The sequence below is a fragment of the Balaenoptera acutorostrata genome, chromosome 12 (assembly GCF_949987535.1).
Source record: "Balaenoptera acutorostrata chromosome 12, mBalAcu1.1, whole genome shotgun sequence".
NCBI lineage: Eukaryota > Metazoa > Chordata > Mammalia > Artiodactyla > Balaenopteridae > Balaenoptera > Balaenoptera acutorostrata.
Window position 1 is genome coordinate 15,240,125 of NC_080075.1, and position 23,534 is coordinate 15,263,658.

Below are 23,534 nucleotides of genomic sequence, written 5' to 3' on the forward strand. Positions count from 1 at the left end.
CTTATTTCTGAAGCAAAACATCTGTCAGGCACCTCTGACATGCCAGGGAGCTCCTCACATCCCCAGCTCAGAGGTAAGTGCTACGAGTTGGCAGCAGCACGACTTGAATCCAGATCGGCAGTGTTTATTCTACCACACAGAGCCCGCTCCTGCTGAAAGGGAGGCTCGGGGAGCCGGCTGGAGCCAAACCACGGGGCTGGAGGGGCTGCGAACCACAGGCCCTGGTGAGCCTCAGGCCTGGGCGGTGCTGGGCAGGCAGCCAAGGTGCGAGGCCGGGGCAAGGCTGGAAGTGGGGTCCAGGGAGGGTGAGGGAGCCCAGCCAGGAGGAGGGAGTGTCCTGCAGCTAATAGAGGCTAAGAAGGGGAAAAGGAAAAGTGAGAGGAGGGAGCATCTTGATGTGGTGAATCCAGGCTCACATTCTCCGAGCCCATGGTGCGTGGCTGGCCCCAGCAGGAATCTGCTTTTTGTTACCGAGTCTGAGGAGGAGGATTAAGAAGCGGAAAGGAAACCCGTGGGGATGGCACTGGGTCTGTGGTCCACGGGGTGATTTACAGCCGCGTCATCCCGGCGCTGGCTGCCTGGGCGGGCCCTGCCGAGGACTGGCCCGGAGTTCCTCCCTTGTTCAGTCTGCCTGCGGTCGGGGAAGGCACGGAAGGCTGGGGCAGCTGAAGCCATCCCACCGGCTGCCCTGTAAAGGCGGCCGCCTGGCCGGGCCCAGCCCCAAGCCCTCAGTCGGCTCTCAGACTCCACTGAAGCCATGGCTACCGCCCAAGAGCAAGGGAGACAGGGGTTTCTCTCGCCAAGGCCTGACCTTCAATTCTCAACCCCACCCTTTCCCTAACGTCTACACGGGACCTGCATTCCCACCACCCACCTTGGTCCAGGAATCCCAGCACATGCATCATCCGTCCAAGGAAGCCTCATGTCAACTGGAGCGTGGTGGAAAGAACACTGGGAGGCCTTAGGTGCCACGACCCTTTTTGCAATTAACCAACTGTGTGACCTTGGGGAACTGACTCTCCCTCTCTGTGCTTTAATTCCTTCACCTGTACGGCAAGTACACGTACATGGATTAGCACCCCCCAAAGGGTGCTCTTCAGAATACTAGCCAGGTGAGGTATATCCCATGAGTTTGGGAAACCTCACAGATCTTGGCCCTACCTTGGAAAGTCACTGTGTATATGAACATATTAAAGTCTCTGAAAAGTCTTACAGTAAAGAAATTCGTGTGGCTTTACTTACCCAGTGTTTTCCCAACCCATTTGATTGTGTGACTGCAACTGCATTGTGAGGAGTAGAAACTCACTCTACTCTTCCCGTTACTTAAGGCTGCACAAGGGCATTTCAGAGCGGCCGGGGGAAAGTCTCAGGAAAGCTTGTGAACCTCAGTAGGGGCAATCTATGGCCCTTCCCTCCAGGTGCCTGCCAACAACATCACTCAGCCACTTCCAGGCTCTGCTTCTTTCATGCCTGTCTGCCCATTGGCCCAATCTCTCAGCCTCCCAACCCCAAACACCCAGTGAAGGCAGTCAGTTGGTCTAGCCTCAGTCAGATTTCTTCCCCTAGACCAATCTCGTGTGGCTGAGAGACAGGAGACAAGCCTACCTATGCCATCCCTTCAGAAGAGGTGGGGTATGTGTGTGTGCGTGCACGCGTGCGTGTATGTAGGTGTAGGTGTGGACGTGTGTGTGTGCACGCACACATGCAAGCATAACTGCAAATACAGGGGAGAGGGCTGGACATACTCCCCGCTGTGACAACCACACCACAGACCCCCTTCTCATGTAACTCCTGGCAACATCCTGCTTGGGTCCATGTGAGAAGCACAGCTTGAAAGGGCCTCTTGCGTCCCCTCTGGCTCTGGTCTTTTGTGGGTGGTGTTCCCACTGCGGCCAAGTCTCTGATTATGGCTGGGTAAGGCTCTCACCGTCCTGAGGAGCCCCCTGCAGCATGGCCCCTCCACACATCTGTGTTAAAAGATGCCCTTTAAACACAGGTCGTGCTGCTCACTAATATAAACTTTGAAAATGACTAGACAAGATGCCTCCCAGGTCCCTTTCAGCAGGTCTGACGTGCTGGGTCCGACTGAAGTGATTTGGTCAGGGTGACAAAGTGTCTGGGTTTATCACATTCAGAAATCATCTTTTTTTTTTTTTTTTTTTTGGCCACAGCATGGCATTCAGGATCTTAGTTCCCCAACCAGGAATCAAACCGTGCCCTCGGCAGTGAAAGTGCAGAGTCCTAAACACTGGACCGCCAAGGAATTCCCAGAAATCATCTTTTTATCTGCTCACTCATTTGTGGTCAGAATGTCAGGTCCACAATGGCAGGGACATGGTCGTTTTGTTCGCTGCTGTAGCCCCAGAGCCTAGAACAGTCTGGACACACAGTAGCATCTCAATAAATATTTGTTATTTATTGGACATGTGAATAAATATTTCCAGTTACCAGGCATTTTACTTACTGTAGCATTTAAGTGCCACCAGATATGCTGCCTATTTCAAATGTAACACTGAGCATTTTTGTAACTGTGCCTATGCTTTAGGGCAACTTTTGGTAATTGTTGTGAACCCAGGAACAATGTTGTATCTTTCTGCTTTTGTTCACTTCCAGTTTTTAAATTTCTAATTATACCTCCTCTGCTTACTAAGTCTGTCCCTGGCTTTAAGTGGATTGGTTTCCTCTCCTCATCACTTCTGTGTGCTGCAGGGTAATTTTATCACTTTGGGGCATTTAAAAAGATGATTATTTCTGCCTATAAGTTATTTTACCTTTAAAGTTCATTTTCAGTCACTTCACCTATTTAACCATTTTTGACTGTTTTCAAATCATACATCTTTCTGTATTTAAGCAATTTGTATACAGCCTTCTAGGTGCAGAAAAAGATGTCAAATGGGATTGAAATCCTGAGTTTTTTGTTTTTTATGGTTTGTCCTAAAAGGAGAAGTCAGATTGCAATGTTACTTTAAAACTAAAATATGAAAGACAAGCAGGGAGGGCATGGGAGAAGTATTTTTCAAGACCCACACTATCAGGCATTATTTTACCTTTCACTTTTATGTACACCAATATATGGGCTAGAAAGGGTCTGGTTCTAAATGCTGACCACTAGGGTTCATCTTGGCCCCAAAGTCAGTGGGACTCTGGGGCCCTGGGCAGGCTGGTTGATCTATCAAAGCCTCAGTTTACTCATCTTTAAAATGAGCACAGGGGAGGGATAAACTGTGAGATCGGGATTGACATGTACACCTATTATATGTAAAATAGGTAACTAATAAGGACCTACTGTACAGCACAGGGAACTCTACTCAATCCTCTGTAATGACCTATATGGGAAAAGAATCTGAAAAAAAGTGGATATATGTATATGTATAACTGATTCACTTTTCTGTACACCTGAAACTAACACAACATTGCAAATCAACTATACTCCAGTAAAAATTAAAAAACTAAAATGAGCACAGTAATAGTATCCACTTTCTAGGTCAGTTGCAAAGAATCAATGGGACAAGAGAGCCACACTCCCAGCAGGGCCTGGTACACAGTGTAAGCACCAGCTCCCATTCCTGCAAAGAGCTGGGTCCTTGGTGTGATTCACTGGTGTTTGAAAACATAAAATGGCATCATAGGCTGAAAAGTCTTAAAAGAAGTAACCAGAAATAGTCATATGGAACCAACTGTCATCTTGACCAATCTGCTTTAGACGAATTCTTTTTTAAAAATAAGCACAACTTTTAAATTACTTAAGTCACATCCATGACGAATGAATAACCAAAGTGTGGTATATTCATACAATGGAATATTATTCAGCCATAAAAAGGAATGAAGTACTGACACATGACAGAACTTGGATGAACCTTGAAAACAGTATGCTAGGTGAAAGGAGACAGACACAAAAGCCCACGTAGTACATGATTCCATTCACATGAAATGTCCAGAACAGGGAAATCCATAGATTAGTGGTTGCCTAGGGTTGGGAGGGAGAAGGAGACTGCTAAAGCATATGGGGTTTCTTTGGGGGCTGATGAAAATGCTCTAAAATTGGCTGTGGTGATGGCCACATTTTAGTGAAAAAACTAAAAAATCATTGAATTGTACACTTTAAATGGGTAAACTATAATCTCAATAAAAATGTTAAACTTTCTGGGACTTCCCTGGTGGCGCAGTGGTTAAGAATCCACCTGCCAACGCAGGGGACAGGGGTTCGAGCCCTGGCTCGGGAAGATCCCACATGTGGCGGAGAAACTAAGCCCATGCGCCACAACTACTGAGCCTGTGTGCCACAACTACTGAAGCCCATGCACCTAGAGCCCGTGCTCCACAACAAGAGAAGCCACCGCAATGAGACGCCCGCGCCCTGCAACGAAGAGTCGTCCCCACTCGCTGCAACTAGAGAAAGCCCGCGCACAGCAACGAAGACCCAACGCAGCCAAAAATAAATAAATAAATAAATTTATAATTTTAAAAAATGTTAAAATTTTTGTAAACGCATAAGTAGTATATGTTAATTATAGAAAAGTTAGAAAACACAGAAGAGTGAACAGAAGAAAACCATTTAAATCACCTCCATCTCCCCACTGAGAGAAACCATGATAGTGCTGGTGATTGCTGTTCCACATACTTTTTCCTTTTTTCCTTTTTTCCTTTTTTCCTTTTTTTTTCCTTTTTTTCCTTTCTTTTCGATTATAGGTTATTACAAGACATTGAATATAGCTCCCTGTGCTATACAGTAGGTCCTCGCTGTTTATCTCTTTTATATATAGTAGTGAGTATCTGTTAATTCCAAACTCCTAATTTATCCCTTCCCACCCTTTTCCCCTTCGGTGACCATAAGTTTGTTTTCTACGCCTTTGAGTCTGTTTTTGTTGTGTAAATAAATTCGTTTGTATCATTTTTAAGATTCTACCGATAAGTGACAGCATACGGTATTTGTCTTTCTCTGTCTGACTTGCTTCACTTAGTATGATCATCTCTAGGTCCATCCATCCACATGTTTTTCCTATGCGTAGGCAGACCTATATTGGATTTCATGGGAGTGAAATCAGCTTGTGCAAACTGCACGGCAAGCTGGTGTTTGTGTTTTCTCCAACACTCCAGCCCATACATCTTTGCATCTGGCAGATCTGCTTCCACATCTCCAAAGGCCAGGCTCTGCTGAGGTTATTCTGGGCACAAGCATAGGCCTGGGCTTCTGGCCTCCAAACTTCCCAGGCAACTGGAAGCAGGTATGGACCAGCCCACCCCAGCACCTCCCGCCTCGCCTGGCCTGGGCGCCACGGGTGACAGGCAGGAAATTTATGAGCAGTTGGAGCTGGCTGCTCTTTGCTGAGGGCGGGAACATGGTGTGAATCAACGACCACACTGTGTCCAGGCTGGGAGGGCTCTCAAGGTGCCAGGACCTAAGAGTTGCGAAGTTATAGCCAGAGCCCCTTGTGAGCCAGGGGAATCCGCCTGGGGACCATGAACTGGGGGAAAAATTCATTTAGTCATCAAAGATTTATTGAGTTCCTCCTGTCAGCTCTGTGACAGGCATCAGGGTTGGAGGCCCTGCCCTGCAGCAGCTTACAGTCTAACCCCAGAGCAAAGCAGAAACCACCAAAATGCTATCCTGGTAAATGCTGTCGAGTCACCTCTTCCCCCTGCCCCCCACCCCGTTGTGTCCCTCCAGGCCACTCATCAGAGAAGCGAATACGATTGCCAGGGGCTCCCGGCTACAGGGTGCAGTTAGCTGCCTGTGATGCTAGGACGACGTCCTGCCCTGCCGGCCCAGGTCAGGAGCAACAGTGGGTCCAGCAGTCTAAACCGCTCGCTGACTGAGGCCAACATTTATGTTCAAACCTCAGGGTCAGTCAAGGACATACAGAAGGACTTTCCTAGGGGTAGGAAACAACCAGTGAGTAACCCTGGGGACCCCTCCTGTGCTAAGATGCTGGAGCTGGGACCCAGGCACCCGGGCCAGCACTAAGAGAGCCCCGTCCAGCCCCGGGCGTCCCCTCTGTTCCAGTACAGCCTTGCTCGGAGTTACTTCCACCCACGGGAACGGAGGCTCCAGGAGGGCAGGGTTCTGCCGGCTGTGTCCCCAGTCCAGGACAACGGGGGCTCCGGTCCAGCTGCCTGCCCCGAGACCCACCTCACTGCAGTCTGGGGAAATGTGTTTCCCCTCCGAAGCCTCCAAGCTCTTCATACCGACTCCTGTATCCCTCTGTGCTCGAGTTATGGTTGGTGCAACTGCCATCGCCCACTTGCTCAGCCCACACAGCTCCACCACGAGCTCCTGAGACAGGGGGCCAGGTCGTCCTCGGCTCCTTGTCCTCCCAGGCCTGGGGACAGAAGTCGGTGAATGGGCTGAGGGCGGCCTCGTCCGGAGCCCAACACACTCCTTTGCATGTGCGGTTGTACAGTCCTTGGGAGGTGTTGTCGCCGCTTCCATTTTGCAGATGGGGAAATGGAGGCCCTAGGTCACACGCTGGGATGCAGCAGAGCAAGGCAGACCCCTCAGCCCCTAGAGGATTCAGCTTCTTCACTGGCACTCGGGACTAGAAAGTCCTCAAGCCATCCCCCCAGCTGCCACCTCTCTTGGTTCTAAGAAAATCTCAGCCTTCATCCCCTGGGGCCTAAGGGAAGGTGGGAGGCCCGGAGCTCGCAGAGCCGGGCCAGAGCTCAGAGGGAGAACCCGCGCCTGCAGGGGACAGGCAGGGAGACCCCAGGCGCCGCCGCGCCGACCCTTCTCGGGCTGCAGGCTGACAATCTCTGCTTCTCTCTCCGTGCTCCCGCCGCGTCTCTCTGTGCCAGCTCTCTCTTGGTCTCCCCTCTGCTTCTCTCTCCACGTCTGTCAGCCTATCTGCCTTTCTGGGTCCCCACCTCACCCCGCCCACAGTACAGGGCACAAGAAGGGCCGAGCTGGCCTGGGTGAGGTCTGAGGCCCAGCTGCTGCAGCTTCCCATCTGCTCCCCATCGTGTGAGGTTGTCCAGCCAATTCCACTTCGCTGCATGCTACCCTTCCAGACCCCAGAAGCTCAAGGAGCTCCTGCCCTTGCGCCATAGCCAGAGAAGGCACCCGGGCTGGAGGGCAGCAGACAGCTGGGCAGACAGGTGGCCCAGCCAGGTGAGGAAGGCCCTGCTCCCTGGAAGCGTCCCTCGGGCCCCAACTCATGACCCTCACACACACTCCCCCCCCCCCCGCCAACACTACACGTATACACACCCCCCCAACCACAGTGTCGGGGGTCCCTGGGGCCCCCATCATGCTTCTGCATACCTCCGTGCCTCCCCTCTCCCCAGTCCTTTATTTTTTTTAATTTATTTTGGCTGCATCGGGTCTTAGCTGTGGCACGCAGGATCTTCGCTGCGGCATGCGGGATCTTTAGCTGCAGCATGTGAACTCTTAGTTGTGGCACGTGGGATCTAGTTCCCTGCCCAGGGATCGAACCTAGGTCCCCTGCATTGGGAGCGCGGAGCCTTAGCCACTGGACCACCAGGGAAGTCCCTCCCCTCCCCTCCCAATCCTTATAGCAAAGCCACAGCAAGAGTGATGGGGAACCAACCAGACAAGCCAATTCATGCTCAAAGTGCTGGCCCACAAGCCTTTGCAAAGCCCGCAGCATGTCTTCAGGAGATCCCCAGTAAGAGTCTGGCTGTGGATATTTCAGGATCAGTGGGGGCAATAATGGGGTGGCTGGGAGAGGCCACGAGGCCCCTGGACAGCCCAAATAACCAAATGATTTCCAACAAAACAGTGTGCAAACCCCTCCTCTGGCCCCTCCCATCGTCCCTAAGCCCCTCATAGCTAGATTCTGGAGCTCCCGTGGGATTTAGGAAAGGGTAGGACATCTCTGATCAGGGCTCTTTACTCACCACCACCCTGACCGTCAGTGACACCACAAAAGGACTGGGAAGAGAAACGGATCTTTCACCCACACACACACTTAAGTGCACGTACATACACTCCCTGACGCACAAGCACCCTCACTGACGCAGTGCAGCGCAGTGGTTAAATGTGCCGGCTATGGCATCAGACAGCCTCTGTTTGAATCCTGACTTCCCCGTTCCACCAGCCGTGTGACTTTGAGCAGTTACTTAACCTCTCTGTGCCTCGGTTTCTCCACCTATAAAATGGTAATAATAGTAGTCTACCGTCTGAGGTTGAAGAGAGGATTAACGATCACAAAGGCTGCGAAGCCAAGCACGCAGGGTTAGGCAGCCACGTGTCAGTACACACACGTGTGTATGTGGGTGTGTGTGTGTGTGTGTCTCCCCCCATTTGCATGTCAGCTCGTCAAGGCAGGAACTGTGTCTCCCCATCAGGTGGCCAGGGCCCCACTGGGGACACGGCAGAGAGGCGCTAGCTGCCCATGAGATAGATAGTGTGGAAGACAGCTAGAAACACCTCACTTGCTCGGGCTTTCACGCTTCCATGCATTCGGCAAACATGTACTGAGTGTTCAGACCGTGCTGGGCTCCATTCGGAGCATGGGAGGCCCCCCACAGTGAGCAGAACAGACAAGGACCCCGACCCGCCCAGCGCTGCCCCCGCAGGAGAACAAGCCCCTGAGCAGGGGCGAGTTTCCCTAGAGAAAGGAAGCTGTGTGTTTTCTGTGCCCAAACAGCTTGGACAGGTCCCAGTTCCCAATAATTGATGCACTTCCCTGCATTCTCCGTCAGACGCTACTGGATGTACTTCAGCTTCCTCTTGACAACTCAAGGTCAAGCCCGGGAACGTCAGTCTACAGAAGACTCCCCAGGTCCTTGAGGCTTCTGGGGCCCTTTAGCCCGACACTAAATGGCTCCAAGCCTCTTGGCTCCTCTGAGCCCCTGGTGTTGCTCTTTTTGTTCTCTGTTCCTTCCCACGCCATCAGGCCACTGGCTGCGATTCCGGGGGCTGTCACTGCACCTGCTCCAGGAGCTGGCCTCCTGGTTGCTTCTGCTCAGCTGCTCCGACCTGAGCCTCCCGGGAGTCAGGCTTGTAAGACCTGTGTGCAGAGCTAAGCACAGTGGGCTCCGAGGAAGGTCCTGCAAGGCTCTCCCGTGAGCTTTCCTGCCTGGCCTTTGTGTCGTTTAGCCTGAGTTCCAAAGGGTGGGGCCTTTGTTTTGTTCTCCAAAGTGACCCAGCACCTAAAACAATGCCTGGCACATAGTAAACACTCAAAACTGTTTATTCTTAAATAAATGTACTGCGTCCTTCAAGCTTAATTCATCTTTTTCTGCTTCTGTTGAATAAATGAAGCACCACTGCGTGGTTACGTGGAGGGGGTGGGTGGTCAAAGTGGATCCTGACCCCTGGGGGAGAGGGGAAGTTCTGAAACCCTTGAAGGCCTCCGGGCACCTCCCCAGTGCCAGACACTCAGTCCACCATGTGGGAGGCCCTCCATCTGAACCTGGCAGACAGTGCCTACAGATGCCCCAACAAACCCATGCACACACACACACACACACACACACACACACACACACACACACACGGCAGAAGGACAGACTCGGTGTCTGCTGCCTGGCAACAGAGTCAAGCCCACCCAGTCTAAGCCCCTGGGTGGGGAGGGGACACTCAAGGTCCCTCTGCCCACCTTCCAGATGGACAGCATTGCCCTCCAGGAGCCCCAGTGACTGCGTAGTGCACCCAGTTGACGTGGCCCTTTCATGGCCATCATTTCCTTGGACCCTCCTCACCCATGGACATTTCTATCCATGTCTCATGAGGAAAGCGAAGCTTGGAGAAGGCAAGCGCCTGAGCTGACAGAGCTCATGAGTGGCTGGGCTGAGACAGACCCGCGTCACTGCTAGACCCCCTCACCTTGGGAGAACAGAGGGCAGTGATGGTCTAGATTCATGAGCGCTTGTTTCACTGGGCTGGATGAGCCTAGGTCCTGCCCGGCCCCACCCAGCTGTGTGGCACTGAGTGACTTCACCCCCCTGGGTCCCAGCCTCCTCATCCAGCTCCCATGGTTAGTGATGTGGACCTCAGGAGGTCACTGCGAAACTCAAGAGGACAAGAGGCATGAGAAGGCTCTGCAAACTGAAAAGCACTGTGGACCAGGTCACCAGTGGCCTGGCCTAGTCACCTAGGTTCTCTGAACCTCAGTGCTGTCAACTGAAAACAGGGCTACTGGCCCTCACTTTGCGGGGCTGAGGGGAGGAGTAGGCAAACTCGCAGAGATGGGGTTCTGACACTGTGGTTGAGGTTATGACATTGGTCAGCCCCGCCGGGAAGAAAACCACTCTGTCAAAAATCAGGGTCGGGGCTTCCCTGGTGGCACAGTGGTTGAGAATCTGCCTGCTAATGCAGGGGACACGGGTTCGAGTCCTGGTCTGGGAAGATCCCACATGCCACGGAGCAACTAGGCCCGTGAGCCACAACTACTGAGCCTGTGCGTCTGGAGCCTGTGCTCTGCAACAAGAGAGGCCACAATAGTGAGAGGCCCGCGCACCGAGATGAAGAGTGGCCCCCGCTTGCCGCAGCTAGAGGAAGCCCTCGCACAGAAACGAAGACCCAATACAGCCAAATAAATAAATAAAAATTAAAAAAAAAAAATCAGGGTCAACTTTCCAGGGATGAGCCACGTGGCTGTTTACCCTGCTGTCCTCCCAGATGAGAGGCCCCAATGTCCTCCTCAGTTTCAGGGACAGCACCCCTTCTTTCAGGGCAGGTAGGGGATGTCTGGACAGGACTGACTGAACTGGTGAGGAGAAACGCTCTTCCCGGCGAGGCCCTGCCCTGCCTTGGATGTGGTGTGTGGATGAAGTGCTCAGTGTCGTGGCAGCCACTGTGCAGTCATGAGGTAAAGACCAAGAAAGAAGCCCGAAGCCTTAGCATCACCAGAGCCTTGGAGCCAGGCAACAGTCTCCTCACGTCACCTTTCCTAACTGTAAGAAACAGGGGCCCTGTTAGTTTAAGCTGCTGCTAGAGGGGTTTCTGTGATCTGAAATGCAAAGCTTTCTGCACTGATTCAAGGCAACAAGAGCCCAAACTCCCCAAACAGGAGCCTGGGGGAGCCCAGGGGCACTTCCCTGTCTGTGTCCTAAAGCCCCTAGTTCACTCTTCCCTAGAGTCTTTGCCTTCACTTCAGGAATATTCAGCCCCAGTGTGTGTGGATTTTCGTGGAAGGAATGCTGTGCATTATTTGGCAGCTTCCTCTGTGCCAGGAGCTGGGACACAAAGATGAAAGGGCTGACAGTCTAGCTAGAGAGGTGTACTAAACACACATCGTGTGACATAATGTAATGTAGTATAGAGTTTTAATATCACATAATTTATCAGGTAACATATCACCTAAAAATATAATATAATGACATAAAATGAGCTCTAAAATATCACATAATAGAGTATCACATACTATGTCTTTACTTCATACTGTATCATAGGATGCTCTCCTGAATTAGACTCTACACACCCCTATGGTAAGGGCAGGGAAGTGGCCATGCTATGGGGCCCTGAGGTGGAGGCTGGGGTAGGGGTCAGGGAGGGCTTCCAGGAGGAGCTAAGCCTTCCAGCATGAGCAGGACGTAGCCAGACAGGCAGGGTAGAAGGGCATTCCAGGCAGAAGGGACGGCATGAGCACAGAGGCCAAAAATAGCCCCTCTGGGCGAGGAGTTCCGCGTTGCTGGAGTGTAAATTGGGACACCGGGAGTGACCGGCGGGAGCCAGGTCACTTAGAGGGAAGGGCAGGTGTCCTGTAAGGGAGTCTGGCCTCTACCCTTGGCCTGCGGAGAGCCCCTGAGGGGTCCTGAGCCGGGGAGTGAGGCAGTCAGACCTGGCTTTCAGCAGAGCTGCTGGGAGCGGCTCAGGTGGGTATGAACTGAGCCAGGGAGCAGCTGGGCAGCAGGGTCAGGTCCCAGGTGGCCGTGAAGTCTGGGCAGAGAACTAAGCACCTTGAAGGCAGGTGCCTTCGCCCTCTAGAAACATTTATACTAGGAGGTCAAGAAGGCAGGGATTTATACTTTCCCCTAGAACCAGCCTCCGGTCTGCAGGGGCAGGTAGAAAAAGGATGACCAGGGCCTGCCTGCGACCCCTGTGCCAGGCGATCCACTGTGCCAGGGACAGGGGCTCAAGGCTGGGCCGTGGGCAGGACAGGCCTGGTCACTCCAGTGGGAGGGCAGCCCCGCCCTCCCTCCTCCTCCCACTGCTCCTCTGGAAGCCCCAGGGCTGGAAAGCAAGTTCTGGTCACTGGTCGGACCCCACATCATCACCAGGGGTCTGCGGCCAGCGGCCACTCCTCCTTCCCTAGGCCCTCCTCACCTTTGGCTCCACGGGGACCAACTTCCCAGGCAGGAGACACAGGAGGGAGGACAGAGTTCACAAAACAGTTTCACATGCTTTGTGCCACTGACCCCTGGATAGGTGGGCAGTCAGGCTGGCATCTCCCGGATACGACACTTGAGCAAGGCCACCCAGCTACACAGGCCCCTGGGCAGAGCCTAGACCAGCCTCAGAGTCCAGACTAGGTAGCTGCCCACCAAGGCCTTAGCAGGGAGGGGGGATCTCAGCCCATGCCCAGCCCTTCAGACGGGGAGATTAATAGCCCTGAAATTGTGATAAACTTATATATATTTTGTCCTGCCAGAGCTGCCACCTCTCCAACCGAAACTGGGAAGAGAGGAGAAAGGAGTGAAGTACGGGGCCTGAGTAGAGCGCAGATGAAACGCCCTCCAAAGCCCGAGCCTCAGCTTGTGAGGACCGGCCACCCGTAGCGATGTGGACGACAGGCTTTTTCCACTGCTGGGGTGAGGGGCAGCCGAGCTTCTGGGTCTCATGGGACAGTGTTGGGGCAGGCAGTGAAAAAGGGGTGCCGGAACTGAGAAAGGAAAGGGGAAGCCCCCAGTCCCCTGCCCCTGCCCCGTGACCCCCCCCCCATGAGGTCGCGCCCATCTGACACTTGGGAGGTGTCCCTCTCCCCACCTCCACCTGGCAGCCCTGGGCCTGACTCCCAGCTCCCCCTCAGGGGTCCAGGGGGTGTGAGGAAGGTGGCCAGACCTTGCCCTCCCCTCCCCACCCCTGCCAATGCTGGCCTCCCAGCTGCCAGCCCTGCCCCAGCACACCCCAAGGGCCCCACTCAGGCCACCCGGTGACTTCTCCCAGGAGGTGCCCAGATTCCAGGCAGACATCTCCCAGAAGTTTCTGGCGGTGGCGGCGGTTCTTAAAAAAGGCTTCCTGTCATACTGCAATCAGCTGAGGCGCCAAGCGCTGAGCGTTTCATTAATGCCACTGCTCTCCCAGAGCGTCTCCGTGCTGCCTTCTGATGAGTTGATGGCGGTCTCTGCACTCTCTCTGCCCCCGACCCTTCCCCGGGTTGACGACTTTCTGCTGCCCTGCCCACACTGTGCCCTCCCGGGCACCTTCTTTCTGCCCCGTCTCCTCCAGCCCGGGGTTTTATGAAAACAGTCACTTCTAACCATCTCCCATTTTAAGAGCTTTGTGAAGAAAAAAACAGTTCGGCAGCGTCCAGGATACCTAATTAGGTGGCCTTCAGGCACCTTAGAGGAGGAAGAAAAGTCACAACTGGTGCAAGAAGGGGAAGAAACACCATTAAAAGAAAACAAGGGGAACCCAAATAAAGAGCAGAGATAAAGAGTCGAGAGAAAACAGCGGCGCCTGAGAAACACGGATTCCAGCCGCCAACTTTTACGGCGTCCAGCCCTGTTATTCATAAGCGAGTTTCCTCTCTCACAAAGGACCTTTTGCACGGTTCTCCCTGCTGCCTCCAAACCAGCTGCTTGTGCTGTTGTATCCTGAGTGATGATGAGGCTCTGAAAGGGTTTTTTTGGGAACAGATGGCCAGGGGAGAGCTGGGGAATGTGCCAGCAGAGCGCTGGGCGGGCTGCCAGGGCCTGCGGTGACTGAGTGCTTGGGCTTCCAGCTCGCGTGCTTTCCCTGCCCTCTGCCCTCCGTGGCGCCAGCAGGCCTTCCCAGCGAGCGCTCGGAACATCTGGAGTCTGGGGCTGCCAGGAGGGGGGGCCGCGGCGGCCGGGCGGGGGACCCTCTGTTCCAGCGGAGCTCCCAGGGCCTCGCCACCAGGCCCGCCTTGTGGAACGGCTAATCAAAACCACAGCGCCCGAATGGGAACCAGGCGCGCTCCCAGCTGCAGCCAGAGGCCGCCAGGGCGACTTAACCCGGTGTCAGGCCTCGCTGGCGGCGGCACTGGGGGCGGGGGGTGCTGCTGACACCCCCCACACACACACCGGCCCGGCCCACCCCTTGCCACCCCCAGCGGGCTGTTGACTCCCCGCGGCTAAATGGAGCCTGCAAGCGCCGCAGCCCGGCTGCTTACATAAGAGCTCCTGCTCCTGACAAGGCCCTGCACCCGCATTTGCTGGGGGTCCCCGGGCGCAGGCCACCCTGCTGGGCGGTATGTGAGCTTCAGGGCCCAGGCGCAGCTGAAGAGCTCGGAGTTTAGAACCAAAGAGACACGTGCTCAAAGCAGCTCCACCACTTCCTCGCTGCATGGCCTTGGGCAAGTTACTGCCCTTCTCTTGGCCTCAGTTTCCCCTCCGTGCAATGGGGAAGTGGTGCTAACTTGTGGGGTTAGCATAAAGGGTAGAGATAAAGTATGCGAGGTGCTCGGCACGCAATGGGCACTCCCCACTCGGTCAGCCCGATTGTTGGTGAGAGTCTGTTTATTAGCATTATTACCACGTACAACCACACGTTATGCATGTTCTTTGGTATGGATCCGTGAACTTTGAAAGCCCAGGGATTTCTGGGCTGGCTAGGTGCTCGCCCCCCTTTAAGGATGCAGGGCCAGGGGGTTTGCCCTGAATGCTGGACAAACAGGAGTCCCCCAATCAGAACTATCTGCCCTTATCTGCCTTTTGTCTGGTCATTCATCCATTCCAGGCACTGCCCTTTCCTGAGATGATCCTTCCTGGGATTCCATATGAAGTTGTTACCTCGTGGCTATAAATTCATGAGATTTCCCTTCTGGCGCTGAGAAAAGGCCAGCCCTTTCTCATACTGGATCTCCTTTAATCCTTCCAGCAAGGTGGCAAGGAAGGTTTACAAGCTCACACTTTACACACGAGAGAACGGGGGATCAGAGAAGTTAGGTAACACACCCAAGGTCACATGGGTAGGAAGTACCAGTGCCATGATTCAAACCCAGGTCTCCAGCGCCAAAGCCTACACTTCCCCTACCTCATGGTCTTGCCAAGGGTCTCCCTGTTGTATGTGCCTTAAAGTTAAATGACAGCACCAGAGAGAATTGAAAGGAATTGTAGGGTTCTCTCAGCTCAACACCCACCTATAGCAAGCATCCTGGACCACCGAGCCTCTGAAGGGGTTTCCAGCGGGACACCCTGGCTCAAAGAGGTGCCCTGGAGGTTAGAGCATCAGAGGGGACTTTTCACGTCTCTGACTTTCTGAGCATGAGAGGTTGGTTCTTTCTCACTGTCCGAGACCCCAAGTTTTCATTCATACACAGCGTGGTGGGGAGAATGGTGGGGTCTGGGAGTGCGTGTCAGGAGGGTAGAGGAGGAGGAGGTGAAGACAGTGTGAAAGGAGAGGGGAAGGCAGCGCCCCAGTCTCTCCCCCACCTCGGGACCACCCGGGGAACAGCAGAGGGCCAAGTTCTGCGTTCCAAGGAAGCCAGCTCCAAGCTAACCTGGGGGGCTCCCCAGCCCACGACCCCTCCATCCCAGTCCCTGCCAGCCGTGTGGACTAACGGTGTCAACTGTGAGAGGAGAAACCACAGCTGAGAGAACACTCCGTGTTAGAACAAACAGCTGGCGACAAACGTCTATGTAATTGGAATGCCAGAAAAAATAAATTGCATCCATTTTTATGACGAGAAGGGAATTTGATGGTGGTTTCCCACCCACCCCCCCTTCTTTCCCGGCATAGACGGACTCCATGGGCTTTGAAAGCACATGGTATTTAACTCAGTAACATGGCTTGGAGGATGTGGAAACAGGACCTCCTCTCACCACCCTATTTCCATGCGGGGGGCGGGACAGGGAAGTGGTAGGAGCCCCGGGCACCTCTCCTACTGGCCAGTTCCTCGGGCCTCTGAGCCTCAGATTCATGGTTCCTGGGACAACATCAGGATCCACCTTGAAGGGGTGGCGGGAGGAGTCAACAGGGTGACATGTCAGAAGTACTAAGCACCCAGCACCACGCCTGGCGTGGGATCCAGGCTCTAAGAACATCAGGTAGTATCAGTATTCTCCGGGTGCACTGCACTGGGGTCCCAACAGTCTCTGTGAGCAACTTTCAGATCTGTGTGAAATGCCCGTGATGGGCAGAGGGGAAGGGAGAGTAAACGCCTTTTGTCATTTAGACAGAAAAAGGAGCTGAGGTGACCTCAGTTCGGAAAGTCTGACCAGAAGGGGCCTTAGAAGTCACTTCTGGGGTCAACTCACCTTACAGAAGTGGGAGACCAAAGCCCCAATGGGGGTGACTGTGTACATGGCAGGTGGGGACAGAGACAGGACAGTGTCCCTCAATGGGGACTCTGGGGATGCAGGAGACCCTGCCCACGAGGGGCTGGATCCAGCCAGAGCAGGTGCTGGAGACTCTGCCTCACATACTCCGGGGCTCCGGAACAGACCACAGAAAGAGCAGGTGCCACCAGGTCCTGTCCGAGGCCTGGTTTCAGCCCCCCAGACAGAACCCTCTCGGCTCCCACTGACCCCCCAACCCAAAACCAATGTGCCACCTCGGCTGGCCCCCAGCACCAAAAATGCAGAAGTCGGCACCCAAGATGTTCTTCCCAACAGGAGTCCGGCTACCCTCGAACCTGCCATCACCACGAAAAGCCTCCCCTACCCAGAAAGCAGCAGGAAGAGCGAAGACGCGGTCGAGCTACGCCAGCCTCAGTGCCTCCTCTGGCACTGGACCACCCACAGGGTGAGGAACAGCCTCTGGCCTTGCAGAGCCAGCCTTCCCTGCCCAGCTGGCACACACGGCTACAGTCACAGCCCCGGGGTCACCAATCGGTGCCCAGGCGTCTGGTAGGGCCCTTAGCTCAGCGCACTGTAATGGACTTATCTCTTCCCCCCACCGCCACCCCGGGGCCTGTGAGAAACCTGGGGGCAGGAACTTACTGGCCATCTATCACCAGGGCTTAAGCTATGCCATCAGTGTTAGTAGCTGCTGCTGCCGTTATTATTATTATTATTATTATTATTATTATTATTATTATTATTATTATTATTATTATTATTCACTGGAAGGCAGTGCCCTAGATTGTGGGAAATCGGTCCTCTCCTATCCCACAGGTCCGGCAATGCCCACCCTGCCCAGGTGTGGAACAGTTCTGCTGCTTTTCCTTCTCCTCCTCAGAAGCTCCCAGGAGTTGCTGCTTTAAAAACAGGAGCTGCGGAAACATGGCCCAGAGCCAGGTGCTTAATGTGCATTATCTCCGGCTGCAGCCGGAGCTCGAGCTGAGATCTGCAGAGCCCTTCCACTCCTCCCACCTGTCTCTCTGCTTGGCAGCCTCCGACGGGCCTCTCTGCACGACCAGGGCTTCCAAACGGACCCTGGACCCTCAAAGGCACTTCCTGTGAGGCCCAGATATAGCGAGCACTCACCCGTCAAGGGACATGGGTCCCCACCCCCAGCAAGGAAGGGCTGAGATGGGCAAAAGGATGTACCTGGGGCCTAGAGGGTAAGTAAAGATCACTTTAAATCCCATTCTTAACACAGGTCTGGAGGGACAAGGCAGCTCATCAGGGGACACTGAGTACAATCTGTCAAGGAGGCGTCCTGGAAAAGGGTCGCCCAGCCTCTGGGGCACATGAACTGTGAGAGAGCCACGCTCTCTGGGACAGCTCAGATCGCCCTCAGTGGCATTGGTGATGATCATTTATGGAGGACTTCCTTTCAGCTGGTCACTTACATCAGCATATTTTCTCGTTTCTTCCTTTCTTTATCCTTCGTGAGAATGTAAGCCTGACTCACTCCCATCCCCAAACCCTCAGGCTGCCCTGAATGGCTGCAGGGGAGGGGCAACAGGGGCTTGATTTGAGCCTCACATCCACCTGCCCTGTCTACAGGGACTAGGGAGGGTCAAGCCCGCCCCATCGCAAATACCCATCACAGTGCCCATGTGCTCAGGATGGGATTGCCCAACACGGAACTCACTGCCAGTGCTCGATAAACACTGAATGAATGAATGTATGAACAAATGAAGGAATGCGTCTCCAGGGACACCAGCTCCCTTGGTTCTGGTTAACAAAATGGTGGCCTATCCCAGGCACTCAGGGCCACTGGGCGGGTCACTGAAGACCATCCCTGAGGGCACCCTGAAACTCACCTACCTGCATGGGGACAGATGCAGGAAGGCACACACACCAAGAGTGGGGTGGTGCTGTGATCTGCCAATCATCTACCAGGGCAGTTACAGGGCCCAAAAGGCCTCAGATGTCCCAGCAGCTCCAAGACCCTGTCCCATCCCTCCCTCTAAGTCCTCTGGGCAATGGTGGTTGTCCAGGCATGGTCCTCGGGAGATGGCAGCCTCAGGACAGCCCGCTCGGCAGGAGGGGCTACAGGATGCAAGGGGTCCCTTGCCCTTCAGAGGTGAGGCAGGACCTCTGCTTGTAGAGTCAGACTAAAAAGGGCCTTGGAAATCTCTGATGTTTCCACCATCCCCGTTTATTGAGGAGAAAACTGAAGCAAGAAGAGGTTAAGAAATGGGTCCAAAATGATACAGCTAGTAGGTGGTGAGCCAGGCCTTGAACTCAGGGCTGTTTGATGCTCTTACCCACAATCTAACACCTCAGTCTCCCAATCTGGACAATGGGGAGGCTGGACCAGATGGTCTCTAAGGTGTCTTAGATTGGATGTGATTTCAGGGGAAGCCAAAAGCTCGTCTCTGCTGGGCTTCGTCACCCCACCACCCCCCTTCTTCCCTCACCTCCCAAGCATCTGGTTTCCTCCCCAGCCCAGGGCACTTGCTCCAATCAAAGAACAGGGAAGGAGGGGGGCCCAGCACTCTGGCCTTTGGTGGCTGACGGGAGGACTTGGGGAGGGGGGGATGAGGGGCAGAGATGGGGGAAATGGTGCCTGCCCACCCTGCCCATCCACACCTCCGACCGACCACCACCGAATGCCAGGGGAAGTTCACCGAGAGTTTACAACCCTCCTTTGTCACAGAGCGCTGCATGGACCATCAATCACGCCCTTAATTTACCCGTGTCACTTTCCAGAGGAAAGCCGCCCTGCGAGCAGCCAGTGGCGCTTCCTCTCTCGCCCACTTGATGAAGATTTCATCTAATTGGTCCACATTAAATCACTCCCAGGACCCCAACGTGCCATCACCGCAGCAGCGGCAGTGGCTGGCGGTGGGGACATGCCGGGGCCCTCCCTGCTGTGGGCAGGAGAGACCACAGAGGGCCTCCCTGGCTGGAAGCCTCTTGAAGGGGCCCCTGGGAAACCTGGAGAACCCAGAGAGGGGCCTCCTTGAAAAGGGGGGCTGGGGGAGGAATGTCAGGGATGCGGGGAGGGGCTGGCCAGGAAGGAAGGAGGAGGTGGTAGGAAGGAACGAATGGAGGATGCCAGAGTCACTTGGCTCCCCCCCGCTCCCCATCCCTAGATGCCCAGGGGAGTCAGGCATCTCTAACCACCTCTACCCTCTTCATGGATGCAGACTGGGTCCCACCCTCTGTCTCTCTCCCTCTAGCCTCGTGGGCACAGAGATCCAGAGGGTTGCCATAAGCCTTGCTCTGCACTGCCTGGCAATGACCCCCAACTGGAAATGCTGGAAGCCTAGGCCATCTGGGAAGCGTAGCTGTGCCCGACACCTTTCCTCCTGCCCGTATTTCTCCAGACACATCATGCTTTGTACAGGCTATTCCCTCTGCCTCAGATATTGTTCCTGCTTCATCTGCCCGGTGACCTCCTGGTTGTCCTGCTGATGCCAGCTCAAACACCACTTACACAAAGATGACCCTTCAGACTCCCTTGGGCAGGAGAGGTAACCTGTCCCTTCTCCGCCTGGCCTTCCCCTGCCCCAGCACAGGCCTCCGGGGCCTCCTTTCCTACACTCTCCTGCCCTTATCCACAGGCAAGAGGGTCTCTGAGCATCCTGTGAGCGGCAGGGGTGCTGCGACCACATGTTTATCATTTTTATACCCCTGCCCGGCAAGCGTGGCACATGGCTGGGGCTCAGTAAATCTCTTCAGAATGAATGAATGAATGAATGAATATCACTTGCCTTAATGCGTGGCCTCAGGTAACCCACAGGCCAAGTCACATTACCAAAACATACCGAAGGGCTCTCTCGGGCTGTTACCAGTTCAGGAGATCTCACCCTGATATGACATCAATCAGGGGTCGCATGGGGGATTCATCCTAAGAGCATGTAAGGCCAGAAAGAGCTTCAGAGATAAGCTGTCCTCCTCATTTGAGTGATGAACAAACGCAGGCCCAGGGTGACTGTCCCAGGTACCCAGCAGCCCCATGACCAGGAGTAGAGTCACACACAATCCCAGGGGCCTGAGGAGCCCTGAAGCTGGCACGAACCCCAGCAAAGCTCCTAAAGGCCGAGCTCACCGGTCCCTTTGGAAGCCTGGGGGAGTGAGGGGCTCCCCAGGTTCCTGTCCCCACCTCTCTGTCTTCCCAGGAGGCTGCTGCCTGCGTGGCTGGCACGTACCTTGCGTTTCTTGGCACGGCCCTCGGCCTGCAGGGTGCGGGTGCAGCGCTGCACACACTCGGAGAAGCTGAGGTTGCTATGGTCGGCACTGTAGTCGAGGTCGGCCAGCCGCGCCAGGGACAGGATGTAGTTACAGGCGATCCTCAGGATGGCCAGCTTGGACAGCTTCTGCCCATATGAGTAACATGGCACCTGGAGGGTGAGAAGGCGTCAGGAGGGGCTGCCAGGGTCTCTGCTGAGAACGGCCCGGGGGCACCTCAGCCAGGCAGGTGTAGGGCCCCTCACACTGACATCTGCACCGCCGGACAGGGGACTGCAGGGCGGCAGAGGTGGCCCATCTAATCCCTCAACCCGGATTTTATTCCCTGTTCTAAGCACCCGCTGTTTCCACACTCACAACCTTGGGAGGCATCCACATTCCCGCGTCGCAGGCGAAGAAATTGAGACTCAGCTCTTGCCCGAATGTCAGTGAGCACGAAGCACACGGAGTTCCCCCAGGACAGAGCTCCACCCCCCTCCCTCCCTGAGAAGGAATCTCTCAGAGAGAACAGATGTTTTTTAGCTCTGAGGGTCTATTTACTCATTCAGTGGCACTTGTCTTGCTGGGCACTTGGGGCCCGACAACAAATAATAACTCGGACCTGCCATCAGAGAACTTACACTCAAGAGTGACGTTATAACGTCAGAGCAGAGTTAGGTGCCCGGGACTCTGGGAACAGACCAGAAGCAAAGTACCAGTGCTCAGCTGGGGAGCCCACACGTGATTGGCTTTCTTTTGCTTTTCTCTTTTTCTTTCTGCCCTCTGGACCTGGGGTGCTGCTGGGCATTGCAACAGGACAGCCCCAACCAGACTTGACAGCCTTGACATTCATCACCAACTAGGCACTCACTAATGGCACAGGGATTTGTATGGGTGAAGCGATGGAGTCTCTAACATTGTCCACCAATGCTCCTGCTGCTTGAGCAAAAAGCTACAAAGACCGCAGCAGAGTTCTGTGTCGTAACACGGAGACATCACCACAAAGTCCACCTGACAGGTGCTAACCAACAGAGCTGCTCTGATGCGTCATTCACCTAAATGGCCCAAACGTGCACTGCAACCCAGGCTGCGGCATCCTCCTCTCTATGGCTCTCCAGGATCTACATGCAGCATCCGTCCCCACCACGGATACCTGGTACTAACCCTCAGCCCACAGAGAGTGGGGCGCCTTGCAGGGACCACTCAACAAGTATGCCGGGCACTGTTCTGGACCAGTGGTTCTCATCCGGGGACAATGTTGTCCCTAAGGGTCAGCTGGCAATGTCTGCAGACATTCTTGATCGTCACCACCGGGGAGCAGGCAGGGAGGGGCTACCGGCCTGTAGTGGGCAGAGGCCAGAAATGCTGCTAAACATCCTACAATGCTCAGGATCCTACGATGCCTCCACAACAAAGAATGACCCAGCCCGAAACGTCAGCAGAGCTGTGCTCGAGAAACATAATCAAGAGAGCCGCTTCAGATGAGGACCCTAAACGCGTCAACATCTTGATCTCATGTTAAAGCTCACTTCGTCCAGGAGCTTTCCTTGACCTCCCACCCAGCCCTACCCCGGGGACTAGGGCTGCCTCCCCTTGATGGTGCTCTAATAGCCCGCCGTCTGTCCTTAACTCCTGATTACTGTGACTCATTTAATGGTCAGTCTCTGTGTGAGCTGTCAGGGGAAGGCCTCTGTATGCAGAGCCTAGCCCAGGTCCTGCCCATCACCGGCCTCCAAAGGGTTTGTTGACTGAGGGAATGAATGAACAAATGAATGCTCTCCCTCCATATCTATCAGGTGACTCCAGAAGGTTTAGAACTGGGTTCAAAAACTGTTCTCTCTCTCTCTCTCTTTTTTTTTTTTGGCCATGCCGCTCAGCTTGTAGGATCTTAGTTCCCAGACGTGAGATTGAACCCGCGCCCCCTACAGTGGAAGCATGGAGTCCTAACCACTGGACCACCAGGGAATTCCCAAAATTCTCTGAGGATAAAGATTTAGTTATTTGGTGCAGAGGTGAAGCTCGTACACCTTCTGGTCACCTGGGCTAACTCCTGGCTCTAGCTATAAACCCTGGGCAAGAGACATAACCGTTCTGAGCCTTGGTGTCCCTGTCATATTGCTAACAGGACTGACCACACAGCGTGGTAAGGACTAAAGGAGATGGCATATGCGCTGCACAGAGTAAGGCCTGATACAAGTCAGTGACATTATTACGGTGGGTGTTGCAGAGGGTCTCCAAAGAGGGGCTCCAGAGAGGGTGAGAAGCAGGAGATCTGGAGCCAGGACATATTGCCTGCTCATTCCCCCACCCCCTGGGGGTCCTGAGAACGCAGGCCCGAGGTGAGGTGAGGTTTGCTGTCACCTTTCAAAATCCTCTAGCTGCCAAGGAGTTGCCCTTCACCAGGCCAGGAAACGCAGGGAGGGGCAGGGAGGTGACACGGGGACCACCAACTCCTGTGCATTCCCCTTCCCCCTCCCAGCCCTGGCCACAGCTCCAAACCCATCTGAGAAAAGCCTGCAGAACAACGCACTTTGCCTGTTCTCATCCAGAGTCCAGAGAATCCTGCTTTATCAGCCTGAACAAATAAACAAGGTCTGTGGGACAGAAAGGTTCCCTGGGGCAGGGGCAGGGGTCTCAGGGACCAGCCTAGCACCTCTGCCTCCCCTGAACCCAGGGAGGGAGTGCCCTCCTGGTGGAGGCTCTGGACACCGGGCGCGGCTCTGTGACACAGGCCCTAGTGTGCTGTTACCCAGAGGCCATGCTGGGAGTTACCCAGCTCTTTGAGCGCTGGGCCCTGAGCAGCTGGGCTTCCCTGCCAGCAGGGAGCAGGGATCTTGCAAGGGATCTGCACATGGGGATCCAGGGTCATTGCGGGACCACAGAGCAACAGATGAGGTCAAGGCCGACCTAGGGGCTCCCGTGCCAAGTTCTGAGCCAGT

The 23,534-nt window shown here is 54.5% G+C and overlaps 1 protein-coding gene across 2 annotated transcripts in view; it reads right to left on the reverse strand.

The window, feature by feature from the left end:
* Positions 1 to 23,534, reverse strand: part of ATOH8 (atonal bHLH transcription factor 8) — a 34,500-nt gene that overhangs the window by 3,236 nt on the left and 7,730 nt on the right. The window contains exon 2 of one of the 2 annotated variants that reach the window (XM_007175336.2): positions 20,577 to 20,768. In XM_007175336.2, the coding sequence (XP_007175398.2) occupies positions 20,577 to 20,768 (192 nt within the window). Of the gene's footprint in view, positions 1 to 20,576; positions 20,769 to 23,534 lie in introns of those variants that run through there. The other variant, XM_057558809.1, reaches the window with a different exon arrangement.